Raw genomic sequence first — 22,507 nt, 5'->3', positions numbered from 1 at the left:
ACTGTGGCTCGGATCATGAACTGCTTATTGCCAAATTCAGACTTAAATTCAAGAAAGTAGGGAAAACCACTAGTCCATTCAGGTATGACCTAGATCAAATCCCTTATGAGTATACAGTGGAAGTGACAAATAGATTTAAGGGACTAGACCTGATAGACAGAGTGCCTGATGAACTATGGACAGAGGTTCGTGACATTGTACAGGAGACAGGGATCAAGAAAATCCCCATGGAAAAGGAATGCAAAAAAGCAAAATGGCTGTCTGAGAAGGTCTTACAGATAGCTGGGAAGAGAAGAGAAGTGAAAAGCAAAGGAGAAAAGGAAAGATATTCCCATCTGAATGCAGAGTTCCAAAGAATAGCAAGGAGAGATAAGAAAGCCTTCCTCAGTTATCAGTGCAAAGAAATAGAGGAAAACAACAGACTGGGAAAGACTAGAGATCTCTTCAAGAAAATCAGAGATACCAAGGGAACATTTCATGCAAAGATGGGCTCAATAAAGGACAGAAATGGTATGGACCTAACAGAAGCAGAAGATATTAAGAAGAGGTGGCAAGAATACACAGAAGACCTGTACAAAAAAGATCTTCACGACCCAGATAATCACGATGGTGTGATCACTCACCTACAGCCAGACATCCTGGAATGTGAAGCGGCTGCGACGGCCCGGCGCAGAAGCGAGGCGGCTGCGACGGCCCGGCGCAGAAGCGAGGCGGCTGCGACGGCCCGGCGCAGAAGCGAGGCGGCTGCGACGGCCCGGCGCAGAAGCGAGGCGGCTGCGACGGCCCGGCGCAGAAGCGAGGCGGCTGCGACGGCCCGGCGCAGAAGCGAGGCGGCTGCGACGGCCCGGCGCAGAAGCGAGGCGGCTGCGACGGCCCGGCGCAGAAGCGAGGCGGCTGCGACGGCCCGGCGCAGAAGCGAGGCGGCTGCGACGGCCCGGCGCAGAAGCGAGGCCGAGAGGTGCTAGGCCGGGCCGGGGGCCGGGGGCCGGGGGCCGGGGGCCGGGGGCCGAGAGGAGCTAGGCGGGGCCGGGGGCCGGGGGCGGCGGCCGACAGGGGCTAGGCCGGACCGGGCCGGGGGCCGGGGGCCGGGGGCTGGGGGCGGCGGCCGAGAGAGGCTAGGCCGGGCCGCGGGCCGGGGGCCGGGGGCGGTGGCTGACAGGGGCTAGGCCGGGCCGGGGGCCGGGGGCGGTGGCTGACAGGGGCTAGGCCGGGCCGGGGGCCGGGGGCGGCGGCCGACAGGGCCTAGACCGAGCCGGCGGCTGGGGGCCGGCGGCGGTGGCCGGCGGCGGTGGCTGACAGGGGCTAGGCCGGGCCGGGGGCGGCGGCCGACAGGGCCTAGACCGAGCCGGGGGCCGGGGGCGGTGGCCGACAGGGGCTAGGCCGGGCCGGGGGCCGGGGGCGGCGGCCGACAGGGGCTAGGCCGGGCCGGGGGCCGGGGGCGGCGGCCGACAGGGGCTAGGCCGGGCCGGGGGCCGGGGGCGGCGGCCGACAGGGCCTAGACCGAGCCGGCGGCTGGGGGCCGGCGGCGGTGGCTGACAGGGGCTAGGCCGGGCCGGGGGCCGGGGGCGGTGGCTGATAGGGGCTAGGCCGGGCCGGGGGCCGGGGGCGGTGGCTGACAGGGGCTAGGCCGGGCCGGGGGCCGGGGGCGGCGGCCGACAGGGCCTAGACCGAGCCGGCGGCTGGGGGCCGGCGGCGGTGGCTGACAGGGGCTAGGCCGGGCCGGGGGCCGGGGGCGGTGGCTGATAGGGGCTAGGCCGGGCCGGGGGCCGGGGGCCGGGGGCGGTGGCCGACAGGGTCTAGACCGAGCCGGGGGCTGGGGGCCGGCGGCGGTGGCTGATAGGGGCTAGGCCGGGCCGGGGGCCGGGGGCCGGGGGCGGCGGCCGACAGGGCCTAGACCGAGCCGGGGGCTGGGGGTCGGCGGCGGTGGCTGACAGGGGCTAGGCCGGGCCGGGGCCGGGGGCGGTGGCTGACAGGGGTAGGCCGGGGGCCGGGGGCGGCGGCCGACAGGGCCTAGACCGAGCCGGGGGCTGGGGGTCGGCGGCGGTGGCTGACAGGGGCTAGGCCGGGCCGGGGTCGGAGGCGGTGGCTGACAGGGGCTAGGCCGGGCCGGGGGCCGGCGGCGGTGGCTGACAGGGGCTAGGCCGGGCCGGGGCCGGGGGCGGTGGCTGATAGGGGCTAGGCCGGGCCAGGGGCCGGGGGCCGGGGGCGGCGGCCGACAGGGGCTAGGCCGGGCCGGGGGCCGGGGGCGGTGGCTGATAGGGGCTAGGCCGGGCCAGGGGCCGGGGGCCGGGGGCGGTGGCTGACAGGGGCTAGGCCGGGCCGGGGGCCGGGGGCGGTGGCTGACAGGGGCTAGGCCGGGCCAGGGGCCGGGGGCCGGGGGCGGCGGCCGACAGGGTCTAGACCGAGCCGGGGGCTGGGGGCCGGCGGCGGTGGCTGATAGGGGCTAGGCCGGGCCGGGGGCCGGGGGCGGCGGCCGACAGGGCCTAGACCGAGCTGGGGGCTGGGGGTCGGCGGCGGTGGCTGACAGGGCCTAGACCGAGCCGGCGGCTGGGGGCGGCGGCGGTGGCTGACAGGGGCTAGGCCGGGCCGGGGCCGGGGGCGGTGGCTGACAGGGGCTAGGCCGGGCCGGGGGCCGGCGGCGGTGGCTGACAGGGGCTAGGCCGGGCCGGGGGCCGGTGGCGGTGGCTGACAGGGGCTAGGCCGGGCCGGGGGCCGGGGGCGGCGGCCGACAGGGCCTAGACCGAACCGAGGGCTGGGGGCCGGCGGCGGCGAGAGGAATTACCCAAGGCCCAAGGAAAGAGAAACCCAAGTAAGACGGTAAGTGTTGCGAGAGGGCATCAGAGGGCAGACACACTGAAACTAAATTTACAGAAAACTAGCTAATCTGATCACACGAACCACAGCCTTGTCTATCTCAATGAAACTAAGCCATGCCGTGTGGGGCCACCCAAGACGGACGGGTCATGGTGGAGAGGTCTGACAGAATGTGATCCACTGGAGAAGGGCATGGCCAACCACTTCAACTGTGGTAACATTCCATTAAAACTCACCCTGGTTTCCCAGGCTTCTCCACGCTTTCCCATCCCAAGGAGCAGCACATAGGTTCCACGTACAATAATTCACATTCTTCCATGTACGATAATTCAGAATAAGCACCAGCTCTTTACTATGGCATGGTAGAGGAGCCGAACCCCACCCCCCAAACTCCTGCCTTATTTAAATCCTTTTTGATGCCACTGGTCAGCCTTTCCTAAAATATGCTCAGCAGAGCAACAATTCTGTGAGCTACGGTGAATAGATTCTACAAAGAAAAAGAGTTTCTGTGTCCGTATAACTTTGGGCTATACCTGGCTAATCGTGTTAATTATGCTGGGGTTTGACTGCCTGTGACAAAGCTGAAGTCACTCCATGTTGTCACCAACACCCCAGGCTGTCTCCCTCCCCCGCCGCCGTCTTCAGCTCACACCCTCAGTGTTCATGCTCACTGCCTCCTTTTGCAAGACGGTTTCCCCAAATGTGTGTGTCCGAGAGTCAAATTAAAAACAGGAGGGAGGAAGAGGAAAAATGCTTCCAGCAGGAAGCTAGAAATCTCCTAGATTCCAGCAGAAAGCTAGAAATACTCCTGAAACCTCCAGGAGTATGCCCCTTAGGTCTCATCACCTCGAACGACACCCCAAAGCTAGCTGCAGCTTCAAGGGAAGCTGGAAGGTGAATATTTTTTACAAAGCACTGTATGGTGGGAAACTAAATCAGCCTTGTCTCCCTGAGAATGAAGGCAGAAGCAACCTGGGGAGGTCAGAATCGGTCACACGGAGCCAAAGCTTTCTCACAGCCATTTACTTAAGATTTTGCTTTGTGCGGTGGCAAAAGGGAGCAACATCGATGTCTTCTTGTCCAGCGTAAAATTCTCATTTTTCACGGAGGAACTCGAAGAACTATTATTGTCCTGGAAAAAATCTGCTTTGGGCAGAGCTGCAGTAATGCGTGATTTCTGGGACAGCCCTGTGTTCTGAAAAGGAGCCACACAGAGAAGGTTTGAGGAAGACTTGGGGTTCGGTGAATCCTGACCTCACTCCTAAGGAGGGAAGGCTTGGAACCCCACTTGAGGCACCCCACCTTTGAAAGCGTGCATCTAAGAGAGGAGCCCCCCAGTAAATAGCCTTCAAGAGCAAGGAGGCTTGCATCTGTGAGACCCACAAGCATTGGCTCTTGACAGGCTCACCTCTCAGATTGGAGCCCCAAGGCTTGGTGAGGAACCGGCGTGTGTGTGTGTGTGTGTGTGTGTGTGTACGGTGCTTATTTGCTCATCATGGAATGTCTCCTGAGATGCGGGCATCTGGTTTGACACACGTCCCTGGAAACTGCTGGGGTTTTCCCAGCTCAGTGAGATGATGCCAAATGCCATCACCTCCTTCTTTTTTGTTTTTTTCTTTTATTAAAAACAAAAAAAAATTCTAGATCCAGAACTTTCCACAACAGGTGAGAAAGTCAGATCCACCCAGGAATGGGCTCTGGATTTGTATTGGTATCCCTCTGCTTATAGCAGTATTTCAGGGAAAGGTCATGGGCACCTGTGAGGTTACAGAACTCTGCTTTAGCCTCTGACCTGGGTCTTTGCTTCGTGATTAGCCATCATTCACTTGACAGCCTGGAGACCTATCCTGATCTGCAGCCAACTCCTATCTCAGGGAGTTGTGTGGATTCTCTTTCCCCAGCTTCTGCCTGGAGTCTTGCCCCAAGCTGAGTGGACCGTTTGGTAGGACAACACTGCCATCTGTTTGACTCCGGGCAATTCTCTAGCTGCCTCGGCCATTCACAGGATCGGATTGCCTTTGATCTTTGGTATTTTCGTTATCTCAGGAGGACCCTGTGATTTGCCGTACACCTTTGGATGCTGAAATTTGCCCTGGGGGTCTTTCCGGTACAAGGTGAGCCAGTCTCCAGCCCTAGACGAGGTCCTGACCCTTCTTTTCCCAGCAAGGGTCCAGCGGGTCTATGGGGTTGGAAAATTCATTGCTTCCTGGGAAACAGTATGGCTTAGTCAGCATCCAAGATGACACCCAAGGAGTCGCCCCTCCTGATAGGCACTGTCTTTGTGCCGTTGCCTGCTCATCAATGAGGGCTCGTCAGTAGGATAACTACTGATAGGATATTGTGGACCTCTTAGACAGTGACTTTAGCAGATGGATCACAAAAGGCATTGCCACTCACCTGGCTCCTGGGAGAAGCCAGTTCTCATGTCATGAAGACAGTTAAGCAGCCCCATGGAAATGTATTTGTGGTAAGAACTGAGGCTTCCTGACAACCAACGAGCACCAACTTGACAGCTCTGTCTACACCTCTTCTTGAAACTGGATCCTCCTTCCTTCCTAGTCAAGCCTTCAGATGACTGCAGCCCTGGCTGAGGTCTTGACTGCAGCCTCCCAGGAGACCCTGAACCAGAAGCGTACAGATAGGCAGCTCCCCAATTCCTGATCCGTGGAAACTAGGAGGTAATGGTCATGCGTGTTTTAGAGGGCCACGTTTCAGTGCCCTTTGATAGAGAGAAACAAGAAGTATATATAATAGTTCAGGGCCCAGCCGTGGCCACCAGAACTTTTTTTGCAAAGTCCACTGCCTTTTTGCTAGACGATTATAATGTTTATGCTACAAAAGCGCCCGTATAGTATTTTCCATCTGGGACATGGATGAAAAGTGAAAGTTAAGGTCGCTCGGTCACGTCTGACTCTTTGCAACCCCATGGACTATACAGTCCATGGAATTCTCCAGGCTAGAGTACTGGAGTGGGTAGCCTATCCCTCCTCCAGGGGATCTTCCCAACCCAGGGATTGAACCCAGGTCTCCCAGATTGCAGGTGTATTCTTAACCAGCTGAGCCACCAGGGAAGCCCAAGAATACTGGAGTGGATAGCCTATCCCTTCTCCAGGGGATCTTCCCCACCCAGGAATTGAACCGGGGTCTCCTGCATTGCAGGTGGATTCTTTACCAACTGAGCTATGAGGGAAGCCCGGGACATGAATAAGTATTTTTCAAGTACTTAATATGTTAAAAGTACCTTAGTACTTAGAAATTCAGTACTTCTTAGTATTTATTAATTTGGAAACATCAGACATGATGTGAGAATGCAAAGACAAAACGTGGAATGGTATGTAAAATGTAATTGATATCAAAAATGTAATTGAACTGAAATGAGCATGTCGGCTCCGGAGCCAGACATTTCCCCACTGAGTTTATCTGAGACCCTGGATGGATACGATAGGCTGCTGGAATTGGTATGATGTCTCTTTCATCCTGCTCTTTATCTTTTGAGGGTGAGATTTCTTTCCTTCTCACTTGCAAAGATATAACATGAGAGCCCTTCCCAGGAGCCAGAATGGAAGCATGTATTGTAGATGAGAAATTGTATGTTTCGTTGTAGGTGAGAAATTGTATGTTTCCTCTGTAAAGAGTGAAGGATTCACAGTAGTATATCCGAGAGAGGCAGGTTGGACGGGTTAGCATCCAACCTGGCCTCTGGACCCTGGACAGGTCGTTACTTTTGTGCATCTCTGTGCTCCTTTGTGATTGGAGAGAGGGCAGAAGCTTCTTGTGAGGGTTTGATAAGATCCTTCACCGGGCCTGCTTCCATTCTATTCTGTTTTTGTTGTGGTTATGATACACAGTTAAACTGCTGTAAGTAACTGCGTTATTAAAGGCAAACACGGTTATAAGGGACAGCTCAAACAGCGTGCATTACAGTGCACAATAGAACCTGAGCCTGATGCATCTCAGCTGATATTTAACCAAATCAAATTGCAATGTGGTGACCGGCACATTCACTTAGCATGATTAAAACAAAAATATGGTCATGTATACACCAGGATTACCCTGAATTTTTACCTGTACAATTAGCACAAAGGATCTTTTCATCCTGGTTATCAGTTGCTAAAAGCATAATAAATTGTTCCTGGGGCGGACAAAGCTAAAGTGAAACATGATCTTCCCTGTCAGCCCTGGAATGAAAAACTAAGAATCCATGTGTCACTCAGAAGGATTTGACACAACATGTAAATAGTTTTTGAAAATCCAGTGCCTTCATTCAGTGGCTTTGTTGTTGTTTTTTTCCTAGTGAAGACAGCATAACAATTTAACGTTAACTCCTCGTGAACATCTCTGACGTTCAGCTTATTTGCTTTGGAAGGCGTAGGACAAAAACAGCGTTGAAATTAATCGGAAACTCTTGATAGAATGGGGGATGTCAGACATCGGAACTCGCTGACGGTAACTCTCACGGTTGTCCCTTCGGGTGAAATTTATACCAAAAAATAGAAGCTCTTTCCATTTGAGAGTTTGCAGTATGAAAATGAGGTTTCGTTTGCAAGTCGATTCGTCCCGGTTACTTGGGATTATCTGATAAAGATCAGGACCAGAGGCCCATCTGAAGCTCCTGCCTACCTGTATCCCGCTTCCTTCCCCCAGGGACCCCTCCTTCCTGCTAAGCTCCTTCTGTTTGTACTCTGCAGATCCAAGCCACGTTTTAATAGGGATGGTGAAGATGTTTGCCAAGCACCCAGACAGCCAGAAGACCGCTGGCAGGTTTGCGGTGTCATTTTACTGAAAATACTGCAGGCGGGTTTTTTTTTGGGGGGGGGAATATATTTACATAAGAGGGAAGGCTTAAAAGGAGAGATAAAGGCGGCTTTCTTCCGAGGGCTTTTATCCCGGCAAGCATCCGGAAAACCTTTAATGATGGATTATTCTTCGCTCACGCCCAGGGGAGGCTGAGTCAGGTCTGCAGAGAGGGAATACAGCGTATGCCACGCACAGTCTGGCCTCTGGTCCTTTCCCCTCTCATCCATACGTGGGCACCTGCCTACCTACCAGGAGGACCTGGACCTAGTTCCTGGTGCAGAGAGCAGGTCCCTGTCTCCTGCTCTCTGAGCTGATCTAATTTTATTTGACTGGTTTTCTGTGTTGTGCTTGCTTCATGATTTTGTCAGTTTGGCTCAAGGGACCTTATTATTATTATTATTATTTATTTTTCCAGGAGCAAACCTGGGAATACAAGAAGTTTGCGTTTATTATGCTAAATTTAAGGATGTCCCTGGTGGCTCAGATGGTAAAGTGTCTGCCTACAATGCGGGAAACCCGGGTTCAATCCCTAAGTGGGGAAGATCCCCTGGAGAAGGAAATGGGAACCCACTCCAGTGCTCTTGTCTGGAAAATCCCATGGATGGAGGAGCCTGGTGGGCTACAGTCCATGGGGTCGCAGAGAGTTGGACGTGGCTGAAGCAACTTGGCACGCGTGCCTACGAGCTTGAGACTGGACCTTGGCTACTTGGGTGAGAGAACACATATCAACCACCTTGAATTGGTGACGGAAGCGTAGTGTCAGCCCGGGGTTCAAAGTCTCCGTCTTGAGAATGTTGTTGCATCAGCTCTCAATGGAAAAAAGTGACCTCTGTCTTGAAGGAGGCCCTTCACACCAATCTGCACTCTTGCAATTTGTTCATTCTTGGAAACAGAGTTTATGAGCGTGTATGGGTATGTCTGTGTGTCTGTATGGCTGTGCATACTTAAAAGGTAAACTGAGGCATGTTAACAATTTTAAGAGTCTAGTTGAGCAAACATTGATTTGAATCAGGCCTTGCCTAACCAGAAGTGGTTGGGAGTGCTCACTGACAGGCAAGAGGTAGACTTTGGTAGAGAAGAAGCAGAAGCAAAGTAAGGAAATTGTTGATTGTTTGTAGCTTCGAGCCCAGTTGGCTGTTTTGGGTCGGTTGTGCTTAGGTTTCAGTTTGGTAACCTTGAGGCCTTCACAGGCTTAGATTTTGGTTTTTGACTAGGCTGCCACCGAATTAGAACCCCCTAAGTCTTCTTTAGAGCCTTGTTATTTGATTAATTTAACAGTATGCCCATGGGTGCCTCTGTCTGCGGGCACACGTCTGTGTGCATGCATACATCCATGCATCATGTGTGTGCACGTGCAGGCATGCAGATGTGTATATGTGTATACGTGTATGCGTGGTGCATCTGTGTATGTGCGTTTATGCACGTTTATATTTGTCTATATTATGCATGTTTATATTTGTTTATATATTGGGCTTCCCTCATAGCTCAGTCAGTAAAGAATCTGCCTGCAGTGCAGGAGACCTGGATTTGATCTCTGGGTTGGGAAGATCCCGTGGAGAAGGAAATGGCAACCCACTCCAGTATTCTTGCCTGGAGAATCCCATGGACGGAGGAGCCTGGCGGGCTACAGTCCATGGGGTCGCAAGAGTCGGACACAACTTAGCTAAGAGACAGGGAGAGATTTGCTCATTGTACACAACCTGTGATAACCTCTCCTTTAGCCTTTGTTTTCCTGCTTCGGCTGCTTGCTTGATGTTTGTAATCAGAAATAATTTCGAGGCCCCCCCGAATGCTAGACGGCAGCCTCGTGGAGTTAATGGGTCAGGAGGGGCAGGCTGATTATGGAAGAGAGAGGTTATTGAGACACGACTCCCGGCAATCAGGGGCAGCGAGAAGGAACGGTCCTGGGAGCAGGTTGCCTCCCCCCGCTCACTCGAAGTGGGAGGGTGCCCGTTGCCTGGAGACCGGGGGTGAAGCTCTCAGGTAACAAAAGATACTCTGGGGCTCCTGTGAAGGGCAACGGGCTGGCAGGGGTAAGGTGTCTGCGGAGCTTTGAGTGGCCCCATGCCAAGCACTGGGCTTCAGCTTGCTGTGTAGACTGTAGGAGCTGTGTAGTTACTGGTACAGCGGACAAACCAGCACCGCAGCGGACCACCATGGGCCGTCTGCTCAGCCACAAAGAGACTGACTGGTCTTGGAGACGCTCCTTTTCCACTGTGTACCTTTCTATTCATTTCCTTTTTCTATTCACTCTCCTTTCTCTTCACCCCTTTCCACCCTTGCCTGTCCCCCTCCCTTCTTTAAAAACAAATTAAATAGTTATAAAATCATTTTTGTAGGCAACACTCATGTTCAGATGACAAATCTGGCACAGTATTTATCATGATACATCACTGTGTTTTTCCTGGAGATGTAACATTCACTCCTCAAGCTTTCCTTATCTTTATTCCCATGTTTTGCTCAATTTCCTACTAAGTCATCTTCTTCTGTTTTTTTGAGATTAGTGTAATCTTTACTCAAAAGCTAGGTAAGCATAATACAAGAACAGAAAATTATGTATCATTTCACTTACAATACAATATAATAGATAATACAATATAATAATTGTATATAATACAATATAATACAAAAAGTATTTTTGTATACTGTTCATGTAGCTAATTTATGTAGCTAATAGTTTATTTTCAAAATAAAGTATAGATATGAAAGTATGGATACAAAAAGTATAGGTTCAAAAAGTATATCTATACTTTTTACATAGATAAATAATATAAATAAATAGAAATAAATTAATCTAATAAATATTAATAGTAATAAATATTATTAATAAATATGATAAATGCAAATAAATTAAATAATATAGATAATATAAATAAATTCTGCCTGATAATCCTGTACATATATATATATAATGCTGAATTCATGTAGCTAATACTTTACTTTCAAAATAAAATATAAAAGTATGGATACAAAAAGTACGTCTATACTTTGTATCTGTCTAGCTATATATTTATGTACAGAATTATCAGGCAGAATTTATTCTAGGAGTGCAATGATATTTAACATGAGAACATTTTATCAGTGATGAATACTACATCATTACACTGAAGAGCAAAATCAAAAATTTTAAGTACATACAGAAAAAAAAAATGAGACAGTTCAACACCTCATCATAAAACCTTTTTGGGATTTCCAGTAGCTGAGACTCCGAGCTCCCAATGCAGGGCCCAGGTTCAATCCCTGGCCAGGGAAGTAGAACCCACGTGCTATAACTGAGAGTTCACATGCTGCAATGAAGACCTGGTACAGCCAAATAAATAAATAAAATATCTTTTTATTTTGTAAAAAAATATTTATGAAATATTTCTACAAATAAAGGAAACGTTTTATTAAACTTGGAACTCAAAGAAACTTCCTCAACCAAATAAAGATTACGTTCACAAACCTTTCAACTTTCAACACGCTCCCTTTTAGGAGGTCTAGGTACCCATTCTCTCTATTGTTTGTAAATCATCTCCTTAAATGTAAAAGCTTGAAATACCCGCTACTGACAGTATCATCCGGGCCGAGGAGGCTCTAAATTGCATGTCCGGTTGGCACAGTTCAGTTCAGTTCAGTCGCTCAGTTGTGTCTGACTCTTTGCGACCCCATGAATTGCAGCACTCCAGGCCTCCCTGTCCATCACCAACTCCCACAGTCTACTCAAACCCATGCCTATAGAGTCGGTGATGCCATCCAACCATCTCATCCTCTGTCGTCCCCTTCTCCTCCTGTCCCCAATCCTTCCCAGCATCAGGGTCTTTTCCAGTGAGTCAACTCTTTGCATCAGGTGGCCAAAGGATTGGAGCTTCAGCTTCAGCTTCAGTCCTTTCAATGAACATTCAGGACTGATCTCCTTTAGGATGGACTAGTTGGATCTCCTTGCAGTCCAAGGGACTCTCAAGAGTCTTCTCCAACACCACAGGTCAAAAGCATCCACAGAAACACAGGCAGCTGACCAGGGTGCTTTAAAGAATGATGCTGATTTCTGGGCGCTGGCTGTGCTCCGTGAGTCATCTGACAGATAGTCAAGGTGAGGCTAAAATCCCCCACGCTTCCTGGGGGCCTTGCAGGCTGTCTCAGCGCTGTGTTTGCCTTGTTACCCATCACCCTTAGTCCTCGGTGACAGCCTTGCTCAGTTTCTCTCCAGTCACCGAAAGATCACGTGAGCTCTCCTGAAGGCGGCACAGTACCCGGCAGCTGCGATTCTAACCCGAGGAAGCCGGCCTCCCGTCCGAGTCCAACCTGTGCCGGAGCCAGACAGGTGTGAAAGGAAAAGTTGCAGCAACACAGCTCGAGTGAGCCTGGGACTCCAGGGACAGCAATGAAGGATGAGCTTGCAATCGGGATCTCAGATCTTCCCCGCGGCTTATTTCGTTCAACTCGAGGTGGTTTTGCAAGAGCGGGTGAGGGGGAGCCGGTTGGAAGGATGCCCTCTCGGGCACTTGCCTGGTGGTCCAGTGGGCTCCCAATGCCTGGGGGCTGAGTTCCATCCTTGGTCAAGGAAACTAAATCCCACATGCCACGACTTAAGAGTTCACACGCTGAGACTAAAGATCCCCCATGCGGCAACGAAAAATCACGGCGCCGTTGGAGCGCGGGTTGGAAAGAATTTCCAGACACAAGAGTATTTCAGAAATGAGTGAGTGTATTAAGAGCAAGCAACACAGATAATGACAGCACAGCAAGTTCAGCAGGCCGACGCCCTGATGGATCAGGGAGAGCCAACACCCTTGGTGGGGTAGAAGCCAGTTTTTATAGCCTCAGGACAAAGAAAATTCCTGCTGGAGGGTGACATTGGGTGATTGCTTAGGCTGCTATAGAGGGTGAATGAAAGTGTCAGTCATGTCTGACTCTGATCCCATGGACAGAGGAGCCTGGCGGGGGCTACAGGATAGAATACTGGAATACTGGAGTGGGTTGCCATGCCCTTCTCCAGGGGATCTTCCCACCCCGGGGATCAAACCCAGGTGTCCTGCTTTGCAGGCAGATTCTTTTACCCACTGAGCTACCTGGGAGTCCCATAGTGTGGGTATTTCCACCTACAATGAGGTCAGGGAGCTGCCTGGTTACAATCGGGTAGGGGGCGAGGGGACTCATAGCAACGTTTGCTATTGGGGCTCAGTCAGTTCCAAGACGACCTTGATGCAGGACTCCACCTCTGTGGCCTTGGTACAAGACTCTACATCTGTGACCTTGATGTCGGCCTCCACGGATCAAAGGTCCTGTGTGCTGCAACCGAGACCTGGCATAGCCAGATCAATAAAAATTAAAAAAAAAAGAAAGAAGCATGCACCCGTGGGACCTGTTTGGGACACTCTGGAAGCAGGTGGGGGCCACCCTTGGTGTCCAAACCGGCCCTCCTCCAGGGACTTGCGGATTGTCGTGGGCGCTGAAGTTTGGGACTCGTGGCTCTGCAGTGTTTGCAGATTCTGAGGTCGCTTTCTTTCCTCCCACAGTATGATCCCTACGTAGCTGGGCCCAAGAGGGTTGAACAGGAGGAAGAACTCAGATACCCACGGCAGAGGGGAGGGCACGTGACAGACAGCTCACGTGGTCGCTACCCACGTGGTCATCAGTTCTCCACCTCTCTGCCACCTGGGTAAAGGCCGATAGTTGGGTTATAATTATTCCCGAGCAGCACCTTTCTCCTCAAAGGGTCACAGCTTGGGGAATTGCACAGGTAAGAAGCTGGTTTTTAAATTCTGCTACAAACTCCAGATTCTTCCTACCCACTCCAGACCCGGCAGGCTCCTCACCCCTAGGAGGCCGATTTTAATGAGAATTGGTTGCTGAACCAGGAGGCAGGGCTCTGGGGTTCGGTCACTCCAGGGTCTCTCTCTCTGGCTTTCATTTCAGTGACGGCCTCAGGCAGGTTACTGCAGGGCCCTGTGAGTTCACTTCAGAATGACCCAGAGCTTTGCTGGCACGACGAGACTGCTTTTATTAGGCCGTTCCACAGTCTGGTGGATTTCGTGATTAGAAAGTAATTTCATTCCCTCAAGTATGCGAAAGACCAGGCTACACTGGCAGAACATTGTTTCAGTGGCCGCCGCCTCCCAGCTGAGACTTAAGAAAACAAAAGAGACAATTTTGCATGATAATATTAGCAAATACGTCTTCCATAAGCTCCGTCTTCACGCCTTTTGAACTGCATTATCTCCTCCCCGTATTGTTGACTTACTTGCATAAAGGATTTTGCTGTACCAAGTAGGGGAAAATTATTTCACACTTGCTTTGATCGGAAATCTGTGGAGGTAGTTAAACCATTCAGTGTATTCAGATGTGGTTAGCTTTGCTAAGGGAGGGGAAAGACATCACATTATTAGCATAAATCAGGAGGCTTAAGTGCTGTCTTGCATATTTTCAGATGGATTTAGAAAGCAGTTTAAATGTAAGAAGGTCAAAGATGCTGGGAACCTAAAGCATATGAGTTGTTCATTATTTTAGCAATATTCTAATGTGTCATCTGACATCTAGATTATGTAAAGCCAAAATTAGGTCACCATGACAACCATCTGTGCCATTAATTCATTATTATGAGTTAATTTGGATCAGGATCTTGGCTACATTATGAAATGTTTGGTCTTTGTTCTGCCTGAAGGCCATTTGGTGGTGATTCGCATTACTTCCAGTTTTTGGATTTGGGCAGCAGCTAATGTTGCCTTTTCTCCCCCCTCCCATTAAAAGGAATAATCACTTGATTATAGAATTTGTAACTTCACATAATAGGTTTTGGCTTACAATTTTGGGGGGCGGGGGAAGGTTGGTGCCAATAGTATGTCCACGACTTAATGATAATAATAAAATAACTTGTTTTTAAAAACACCTTGAAGCTTTGACAGAGGATGAGATGGTTGGATGGCATCACTGACTCGATGGACATGGGTTTGGGTAAACTCCGGGAGTTGGTGATGGACAGGGAGGCCTGGCGTGCTGCAATTCATGGGGTCGCAAAGAGTCAGACACGACTGAGCGACTGAACTGAACTGAACTGAACTGAAGTTTTGAGGATTTTATTTACTGATTACATCAAGTCGTTGCCCAGGGAAGTATATGGTGTCAGGGAAAGTGAAAGAGTAGTTGGTAGGCCGAAAGTAAATTATGGCTGGAAGAGCAAAAAAAAAAAAAAAGACCTAAAATTAATAAAAAATGTGTGGCTTCATCCAGTGGCAGTCACTTACAAATGACAGCAATAGTTGCCCAAAGTGTAGTCATGAAATTAGTTTGATGTGGGAAGCTAATATATACTGTATCTTGGGACATACTAGCTGGCCTGCAGGGAGCTATGGTGGGCCCCCAGGAATAAGCCTGCAGGAGTCTGCTGGGCAGGTTGTATGTGAAAGCCAGTAAAAAAAGAAAACAAAAAAACTCAAGATAAGAAAAAAAACTCATGACAAATTATAAACCTTTAATGCAGGTGTAAAAAGTTCTTGAAATGTTCTTGAAAAGTTCTTGAAAGTAGTTTTCATCCGTTGTATCATTGCTCTGTCAAATTATGTTAAGTATGTGTGTGCATGCTAAGTCTGACTTCAGCTGTGTCCAACTCTTTGCGACCCCATGGACTGTAGCCCGCCAAGCTCCTCCATCCGTAGGATTCTCCAGGCAAGAACGCTGGAGTGGGTTGCCATGCCCTCCTCCAGGGGATCTTCCCGACCCAGGGATCGAACCTGTCTCTCTTACGTCTCCTGCGGTGGCAGGTGGGTTCTTTACCACTAGCGCCAACTTGGGAAATCCAGTGTTAAGTATACCTAAGAGTATGTGAAGGACAAGGTTGAGTTTAGGAATTCAAGTATGGAGTTGATGAAAACCTTGAAGCACATATTTTGTTTTCAGGCAGAGAAAAAGGATCCATTAATCAGAAAGTGTCAGATGAAACCAGTTGATCTATATATGGTGGGGGATAGATAGGGAGTAGATTCATGACTTTTTATCCTAGTGTGGAGAGAGCGCCAGAAAAGATGGACTAGTGGGAATTGTTTTCGGCTTTGGGCTCAGACAGACTTAGTAAAATGCTGGCTCTGACTTTGTTATGGCAGCCCTGGGAAGCTGGTGTGTAAAACAGTGAAATGATAAATCACCAGCCAAGGAAGTGGTTTTGAATCCCAGCTGCTACAGCTGGGAAGCAGCGGTGTTTATACATGAGATGGAGAAAAGCATAATGGAGGCAAGTGTTTGGCAGAAATGGTGGAAACCTTCCAGATCACACAGAAGCCAGAGGATTCCTTCTTCTGCTTAGTACTTTTGTGGTTGAGCAAAACCTTCCGAGTTCATGAAGAGAAGAACAAGGAGGTCTTCCCACTGCAGTCCACGGGGTTGCAAAGAGTCCAACAGGACCCAAGGACTGAATAACAACAACAGCCTGTGTTCTCAAATCACTGTGCTGCTGCTGCTGCTGAGTCACTTCAGTCGGGTCCGACTCTGTGCGACCCCATAGACGGCAGCCCACGAGGCTCCGCCGTCCCTGAGCTTCTCCAGGCAAGAACACTGGAGTGGGTTGCCATTTCCTTCTCCAATGCATGAAAGTGAAAAGTGAAAGTGAAGTCGCTCAGTCGTGTCCGACTCTTAGCGACCCCATGGACTGCGACCTACCAGGCTCCTCCTTCCATGGGATTTTCCAGGCAAGAGTACTGGAGTGGGGTGCCTTTGCCTTCTCTGTCTCAAATCACTGTAGCTGCTGTATTTACTGAGATCCCTGTGTTGTATGAACTGATGAACAGGAACTGCAGAAGCAAAGAAAGTAGATGAAGAATTGCCAACTTGTTACTTGGTTTAGCCAGAAACACGGAAAAGCCTGACCACTGAACGTATTGCACCTGGAGAAGCAAAATGTGGTGTTTTGACAACAGAAAGGAACCCGTCTGGCTTAGACCAAAGGTTGGTTAACTTGTACCAGGAAGGGCCAGATGGCTAATATTTTCAGCTCTTTGAGGCGCACAGTCTGTTGTAAGGATTCCACTTGGCTGGTGTAGTGTGGAAAGCAGCCACAGAAACATCTAAGCCGGTGAACACGACTGCGTTCCTGTAAAGCGTGGTGCATGGACACTCAGATTTGAATTACATGTGACTTTCACGGGTCACGATGGTGGCTCAGTGCTAAAGAACCCTGCTGCCAATGCAGGAGATATAAGAGACACAGGTTCGATCCCGGGATCGGGAAGATCCCCTGGAGGAGGGCGTGGCAACCCACTCCAGTATTCTTGCTGGAGAATCCTATGGACAGAGGAGCTTGGCAGACTACGGTCCCTAGGGTCACAAAGAGTTGGACACGACTGAGCGGCTTAGCACATCCAGCCTCCCCTGCTCTGAGCCACCATCATCTTTCTTCTGCAGCCCTCTGAACTCTGAATATTACTTTTATACATATCAACTGTAGTTAGAGGTGATTTTTTTGGCGGGAGGCAGTAAAGGAGACATAAAGGGATCTGCAGATGAATAAGAACTGTGAGCAACAGAGGACCTGAAGTAGAACCAGGTGAAGTGAAGTTTGCTCAGTCGTGTCCGACTCTCTGCAACCCCATGGACTGCACGGTCCATGGAATTCTCCAGGCCAGAACCCTGGAGTGGGTAGCCTTTCCCTTCTCCAGGGGAATCTTCCCAACCCAGGGATCGAACCCAGGTGTCCCTCATTGCAGGCGGATTCTTTACCAGCTGAGCCACAAGGGAAATCCTGAAGAAGGACCAGCTGGTCTGTTTATCAGTGACAGAAGACAGGAGGAGGAGATAACTGTTTCTGAGCGAAGAGATCAAGCCTGGCTTGCTCGATAACAATTCGGTGAGAAAATTCTCCCTGGGCTTCCAGGCTGTGTGGCATCGCTTGACAGAGTCTTGCCTCTTGCAGGGGTCCGCTGGGTGAGGATGATGGAGAGGGAGGCAGCACAGAATGTTCTTAAGTGACTTGGAGGGAGGGGGAGAAACCAGGTTTGTGCAGATGCCTTTCGAAGGCCTTGGGGAGACATTTCGCTGAAAAGCAAAATAGCACTCTGCGGTGAGGGCCAGTCAGCCTACCCTGGAGCGATAATGCGAATGCCTGGGGAGGCTTTTAAGGTGCAGGTTCTGATCCTGTAGTTCTGAGTGGGACTGAGATCCTCCACTTCTTTTTTTTTTGGTTTTCTTTCTTTTATTTTAGGCTTCCCTGGTGGCTTCGATGGTAAAGAATCTTGCCTGCAATATGGGAGACCTGGGTTTGATCCCTGGGTTGGGGAGATCCCCTGGAGGAGGGCGTGGGAACCCACTCCAGTATTCTGGCCTTTTTTTCCCTCTTCTTTCTTTGTCTTTTTAAATTGAAGTGTCGTTGACTTACAATAGTGTGCTGCTTCCGGGCATATAACACCGTGATTCAGTTATTTTCGCAGTCTATAATCCATTATAGGTTATTACAAGAAATTCAGTATAATTCCTTGTGCTATACTATGCTTTTTTTTAATTAAAAAGAGTAAAATAAAAAATTGAAGGATAGTGGATTTACAAATGTTGTAGCAGGGACCCAGGGGCTTCCAAAGCGGTGCCTGTGGGTAAGAACCCACCTGAAAATGCAGGAGACGTAAGAGACACGGGTTCCATCCCTGGGTCAGGAAGATCCCCTGGAGTTGGGTTGGCAACCCACTCCAGTATTCTTGCCTGGAGAGTCCCATAGACAGAGGAGCCTGGTGGGCTGCTGTCCAGGGGGTCACATAGAGTCGGCTGTTGGAATCACGTGGAAGGTCGGCCACGCTGAATAAACACGCACCTTGTCACCTTGGGACCAAGAGGGGCGTCGGTGCTTTTCTGGAAGTTCCGTGTGTGCGTCTGTCTTGCAGTCATACTGGCTTTTTCAAGCAACAGGGCTAATCTGCTCTGAGATATCATCAGGCCTCATCAGCTAAAGTCTGACAGGGGAGCTGTGCTGGGTGGTGCTCACTCCAGACTGAAGCCTGTGATTAAGATTTATCCCTGAGCGTCTGCAGAGCCTCAGTTCCCATCTGGCCCGGAATTGGGCCCTTATGGCAGAGCTTGTCGGCGGGGAGCTTGTCGGTGGGGCTGATGGGAGTGTGTGCGCTCCTCCGCTGTGGTTAGGAGCAGCGTTGGGAGCGGGGGTGGTGTGCAGATACTGAAAGCCCGTCCAGGGTGTGAGAGACGGGTCCTAAATGGCTCGTCCAGCAAATGGTACAGAGAGGAATCTTCAAGGGACTTCCCTGGTGGCCCAGTGGTTAAGACTCTGCGCTTTCAATGCTGGGGACGAGGAGCGCATTCAATCTCTGGTTGGGGAACAGATCCCGCATGCCTTGTGGTGCTGCCAGAAAGGAAAATAAAGGGGGGTGGGAGGGTGGGATCTTGGAGATGGAACGTGGAGTGCGGTACAGTCACAACCAGGGAGCTTGAGACTGGCGGGTAACGGAGGCTGAGCTTGGACATGGAGCTCTTGCATCAGGACTGATTGATTCTTGTGTGTTGTCCTCGCAGCTTCCTGGCTGGAAGGCCCTTGGATAGCAAGGCTGGAGTGTGGAAAACCCTGTCTCCTCACAGTATGGACGCCGTCCGGTGAGTAGAGACGGTCGACTGTGCACATGGAGATATTTTGACGCCGTATTTAGCATTTCATGGAAGCAGTCCATGTCTCCCGTGTAGAGAGACCCAGGGAAGTCATTTCAAGCCGGATGGATTTGGGCGTATGCATTCTTGATTTTGGGCTTCCCTGGTGGCTCAGTGATAAAGAATCCGCCTGCAATGGGGGAGACTCGGGTTCGATCCCTGGGTTGGGAAGATCCCCCGGAGAAGAAACTGGGAGCCCACTCCAGTGTTCTTGCCTGGGAAAGCCCATGGACAGAGGAGCCTGGCGGGCTACAGTCTATGGGGTCCCGAAAGAGTCGGACACGACTTAGCTACTAAACCACCACCACCACTGCATTCTTGATTGTACAACTTGGGTTCACCATGCTTCCTTACGGGAGAGCATTTAAGTCAGGAGTAATGAGAACTGTTACAAATAAAATGTGGTCTGAGTTCTCTTTGATGCTGGTAAAGTGGAGGTTTATGTTTGGAAAGTGTATATGGTTGCCTGTCTTAACTGTAGCCCATCAGGCTCCTCTGTCCATGGGATTCTCCCAGCAAGAATATTGGAGTGGGTTGCCATTTCCTTCTCCGGAGAATCTTCCCAACCCAGGGATCGAACTCAGGTCTCCCGCATTGCAGGCGGATTCTTTTCCATCTGAACCACCAGGGAAGGCCAGATCTGGTTGTCTCTCTTAATTGTAAGGTTTCCTGCCTAAAGATAATGTCCTTGTGGTCAGACACAGCTACTCCCCTTCAGAAGACTTCATCTCTTGGACTCTTAGCACATGCATAGCTATCTTCCACATTGCTTCGGGGTGTTCCCTGGTCTTTCTTAACTTTACCTTTTCACACCAGGTAGACACCGTGGGCTTATCGATATGGATCCGAAACTGTCACCATCAGCATGTTTCATTTATCTGGTGGCTCCGACATGAAACATGGGGACGTCCCTTCCGGAGAGCCCTAAGCCCATGCAGCCAGGTTGCATTAACCCTGACTGGTTCCTTGCTCTCTGTAAGGGGGCATTGCATCTAAAGGAGCAAGGCGTTAGAGACAACTCCCAATATTAACAAAACAAGAAGAGAAAACACGTAATAAAACTGCAGTGTGAGAGGTTCAACTCTAGAAAGTCCAACTGCAATTTCTAGCAGGACCACTGGTTCTGAATGTATCGTTTAACTGGGAAGTCAGGCCAGTGCTCAAACGCTAATAAGCCAAACCATAGAACTGATCCAAAATAAACAAGCAGAGGGACTTCCCTGGTGGTCCAGTGGGTAAGACTCTGAGCTTCCGCTGTAGGGGATGTGGGTTTGATCCCTTCTCGAGGAACTAAGATCCTGCATACTGTGTGGTGGGACTGAAAAACAGACAAAACAAAAACAACACATTACATATAAAATAAACAAGCTGAGCAAAAAAGTATATGTGCTTGTAATACACTTTGTTCAGTTCAGTTCAGTTCAGTGGCTCAGTCGTGTCCGACTCTGCGACCCCATGGACTGCAGCACGCCAGGCCTCCCTGTCCATCACCATCTCCTGGACCTTGCTCAAACTCACGTGCATTGAGTCGGTGATGCCATGCAACCATCTCATCCTCTGTCGTCCCCTTCTCCTCCTGCCCTCTATCTCTCCCAGCATCAGGGTCTTTTCCAATGAGTCAGCTCTTCGCATCAGGTGGCCTAAGTATTGGAGTTTCAGCTTCAACATCAGTCCTTCCAATGAACACCCAGGACTGATCTTCCTTAGGATGGACTGGCTGGATCTCCTTTGTACATAATACGTTTATATATGTACTTATGTAATACGTAATCTTCACAGTTGATTGTAATAGATATTACGACTGATTTTTCAATACACTATATTAGAGTAGAATGCTTATTGCACCCACACCATTCTTCCAAATATTTTAATGAAAATATTATGCTTGCAGTTAATTTTTCTTGACTATATTTCAAGAAACATATAAATTCACTCAACCTGGTTTATAAAGTACTAATTACACGTCAGAAGTGAAAACAGTATTTCAAAGTCAGTTTGTCCTTGGAAAGCTTTGCTTTGCTTTAGTGGCAGGTTTCAGCCGGCACCTTTCGTGGTGTTTATCATGTTTTTTAAGTTATGTCTGGACTAGCTCGGTCTGCCAGGCAGTGGAGAAATAGCCCTGCTGTCTCAGATTCAAACTTTAATTTGCCCGCAGGTGTTTAAGCATATGAGGGGGAAATTTTCTTTACCTATTTTGAAAATCTGAGGCTTCTGCTTTTTACTTTCATCTGACATTGTAAACACTTCCAAGTGAGGAAAGATACAAAGCTGCCTGACAAGGAAGACCCATGATACAGTCTCTGTCTCTAAGGAGCTTGCAATCAAGTCAAGGCAAGTAAAAGAGAAATACAGGAAAAAGATACCTAAGAATTACAAGCAGAGAATTAGAGTAGTCAGTTCTTAAGCACTGGAAAATAATTTGGGGCAGGGCTTACGAAAGGTGCTTAGAAAAGGAGCTGCAATTGGAGTAATGTATTTATTTAGTTTTGAGTTGAAATATAGTTGATTTGCATCACTGCAGATGGTGAGTGCAGCCATGAAATTAAAAGATGCTTACTCCTTGGAAGAAAAGGTATGACCAATATGACAGCATATTAAAAAGCAGAGGCATTACTTTGCCAGCAAAGGTCCGTCTAGTCAAGGCTATGTTTTTTCCAGTAGTTATGTATGGATGTGAGTGTTGGACTATAAAGAAGGCTGAGCACAGAACTGATGCTTTTGAACTGTGGTGTTGGAGAAGACCCTTGAGAGTCCCTTGGACTGCAAGGAGATCCAACCAGTCCATCCTAAAGGAGATCAGTCCTAAATATTCATTGGAAGGACTGATGTTGAAGCTGAAACTCCAGTCCTTTGGTCACCTGATGGGAAGAGCTGACTCACTGGAAAAGATCCTGATGCTGGCAAAGATTGAAGGCAGGAGAAGGGGACGACAGAGGATGAGATGGTTGGATGGCATCACCGACTCGATGGACAAGAGTTTGGGTAAACTCCGGGAGTTGGTGATGGACAGGAAAGCCTGGCATGCTGCAGTCCATGGGGTCGCAAAGAGTCGGACACGACTGAGTGACTGAACTGAACTGAACTTGTAGTCGATTGTGGTAATTTCTGCTGTACAGAAAAGAGACTCACCTCTCTGTCTCTCTCTCCACACACACACACACACACACACACACACACACACACACACACAGACACATTATTTTTCTTTCAACATTTTATACTCTTTGACAATCTTTTAAAAGTCATTTTGTTTATTTTTGGCTTTGCTGGGTCTTTGTTACTGCGT

The 22,507-nt window shown here is 49.9% G+C and overlaps 1 protein-coding gene across 1 annotated transcript in view; it reads left to right on the top strand.

Moving 5' to 3' along the window:
* Positions 1-606: 606 nt before the first annotated feature.
* The window catches only part of LOC145537669 (uncharacterized), a 233,688-nt gene continuing 211,787 nt past the window's right edge, over positions 607-22,507 (top strand). Inside the window, exons 1-4 of the mRNA XM_081568521.1 lie at positions 607-611; positions 652-958; positions 4,861-4,928; positions 19,093-19,170. Coding sequence (XP_081424647.1) covers positions 607-611; positions 652-958; positions 4,861-4,928; positions 19,093-19,170 — 458 coding nt within the window. The remainder of the gene's footprint in view (positions 612-651; positions 959-4,860; positions 4,929-19,092; positions 19,171-22,507) is intronic.

The sequence above is a fragment of the Giraffa tippelskirchi genome, chromosome Y, assembly GCF_054371585.1.
Source record: "Giraffa tippelskirchi isolate mGirTip1 chromosome Y, T2T-mGirTip1v1.2.pri, whole genome shotgun sequence".
NCBI classification, from domain to species: Eukaryota; Metazoa; Chordata; class Mammalia; order Artiodactyla; family Giraffidae; genus Giraffa; species Giraffa tippelskirchi.
This window is presented reverse-complemented; position numbering and strand designations above follow the sequence as displayed.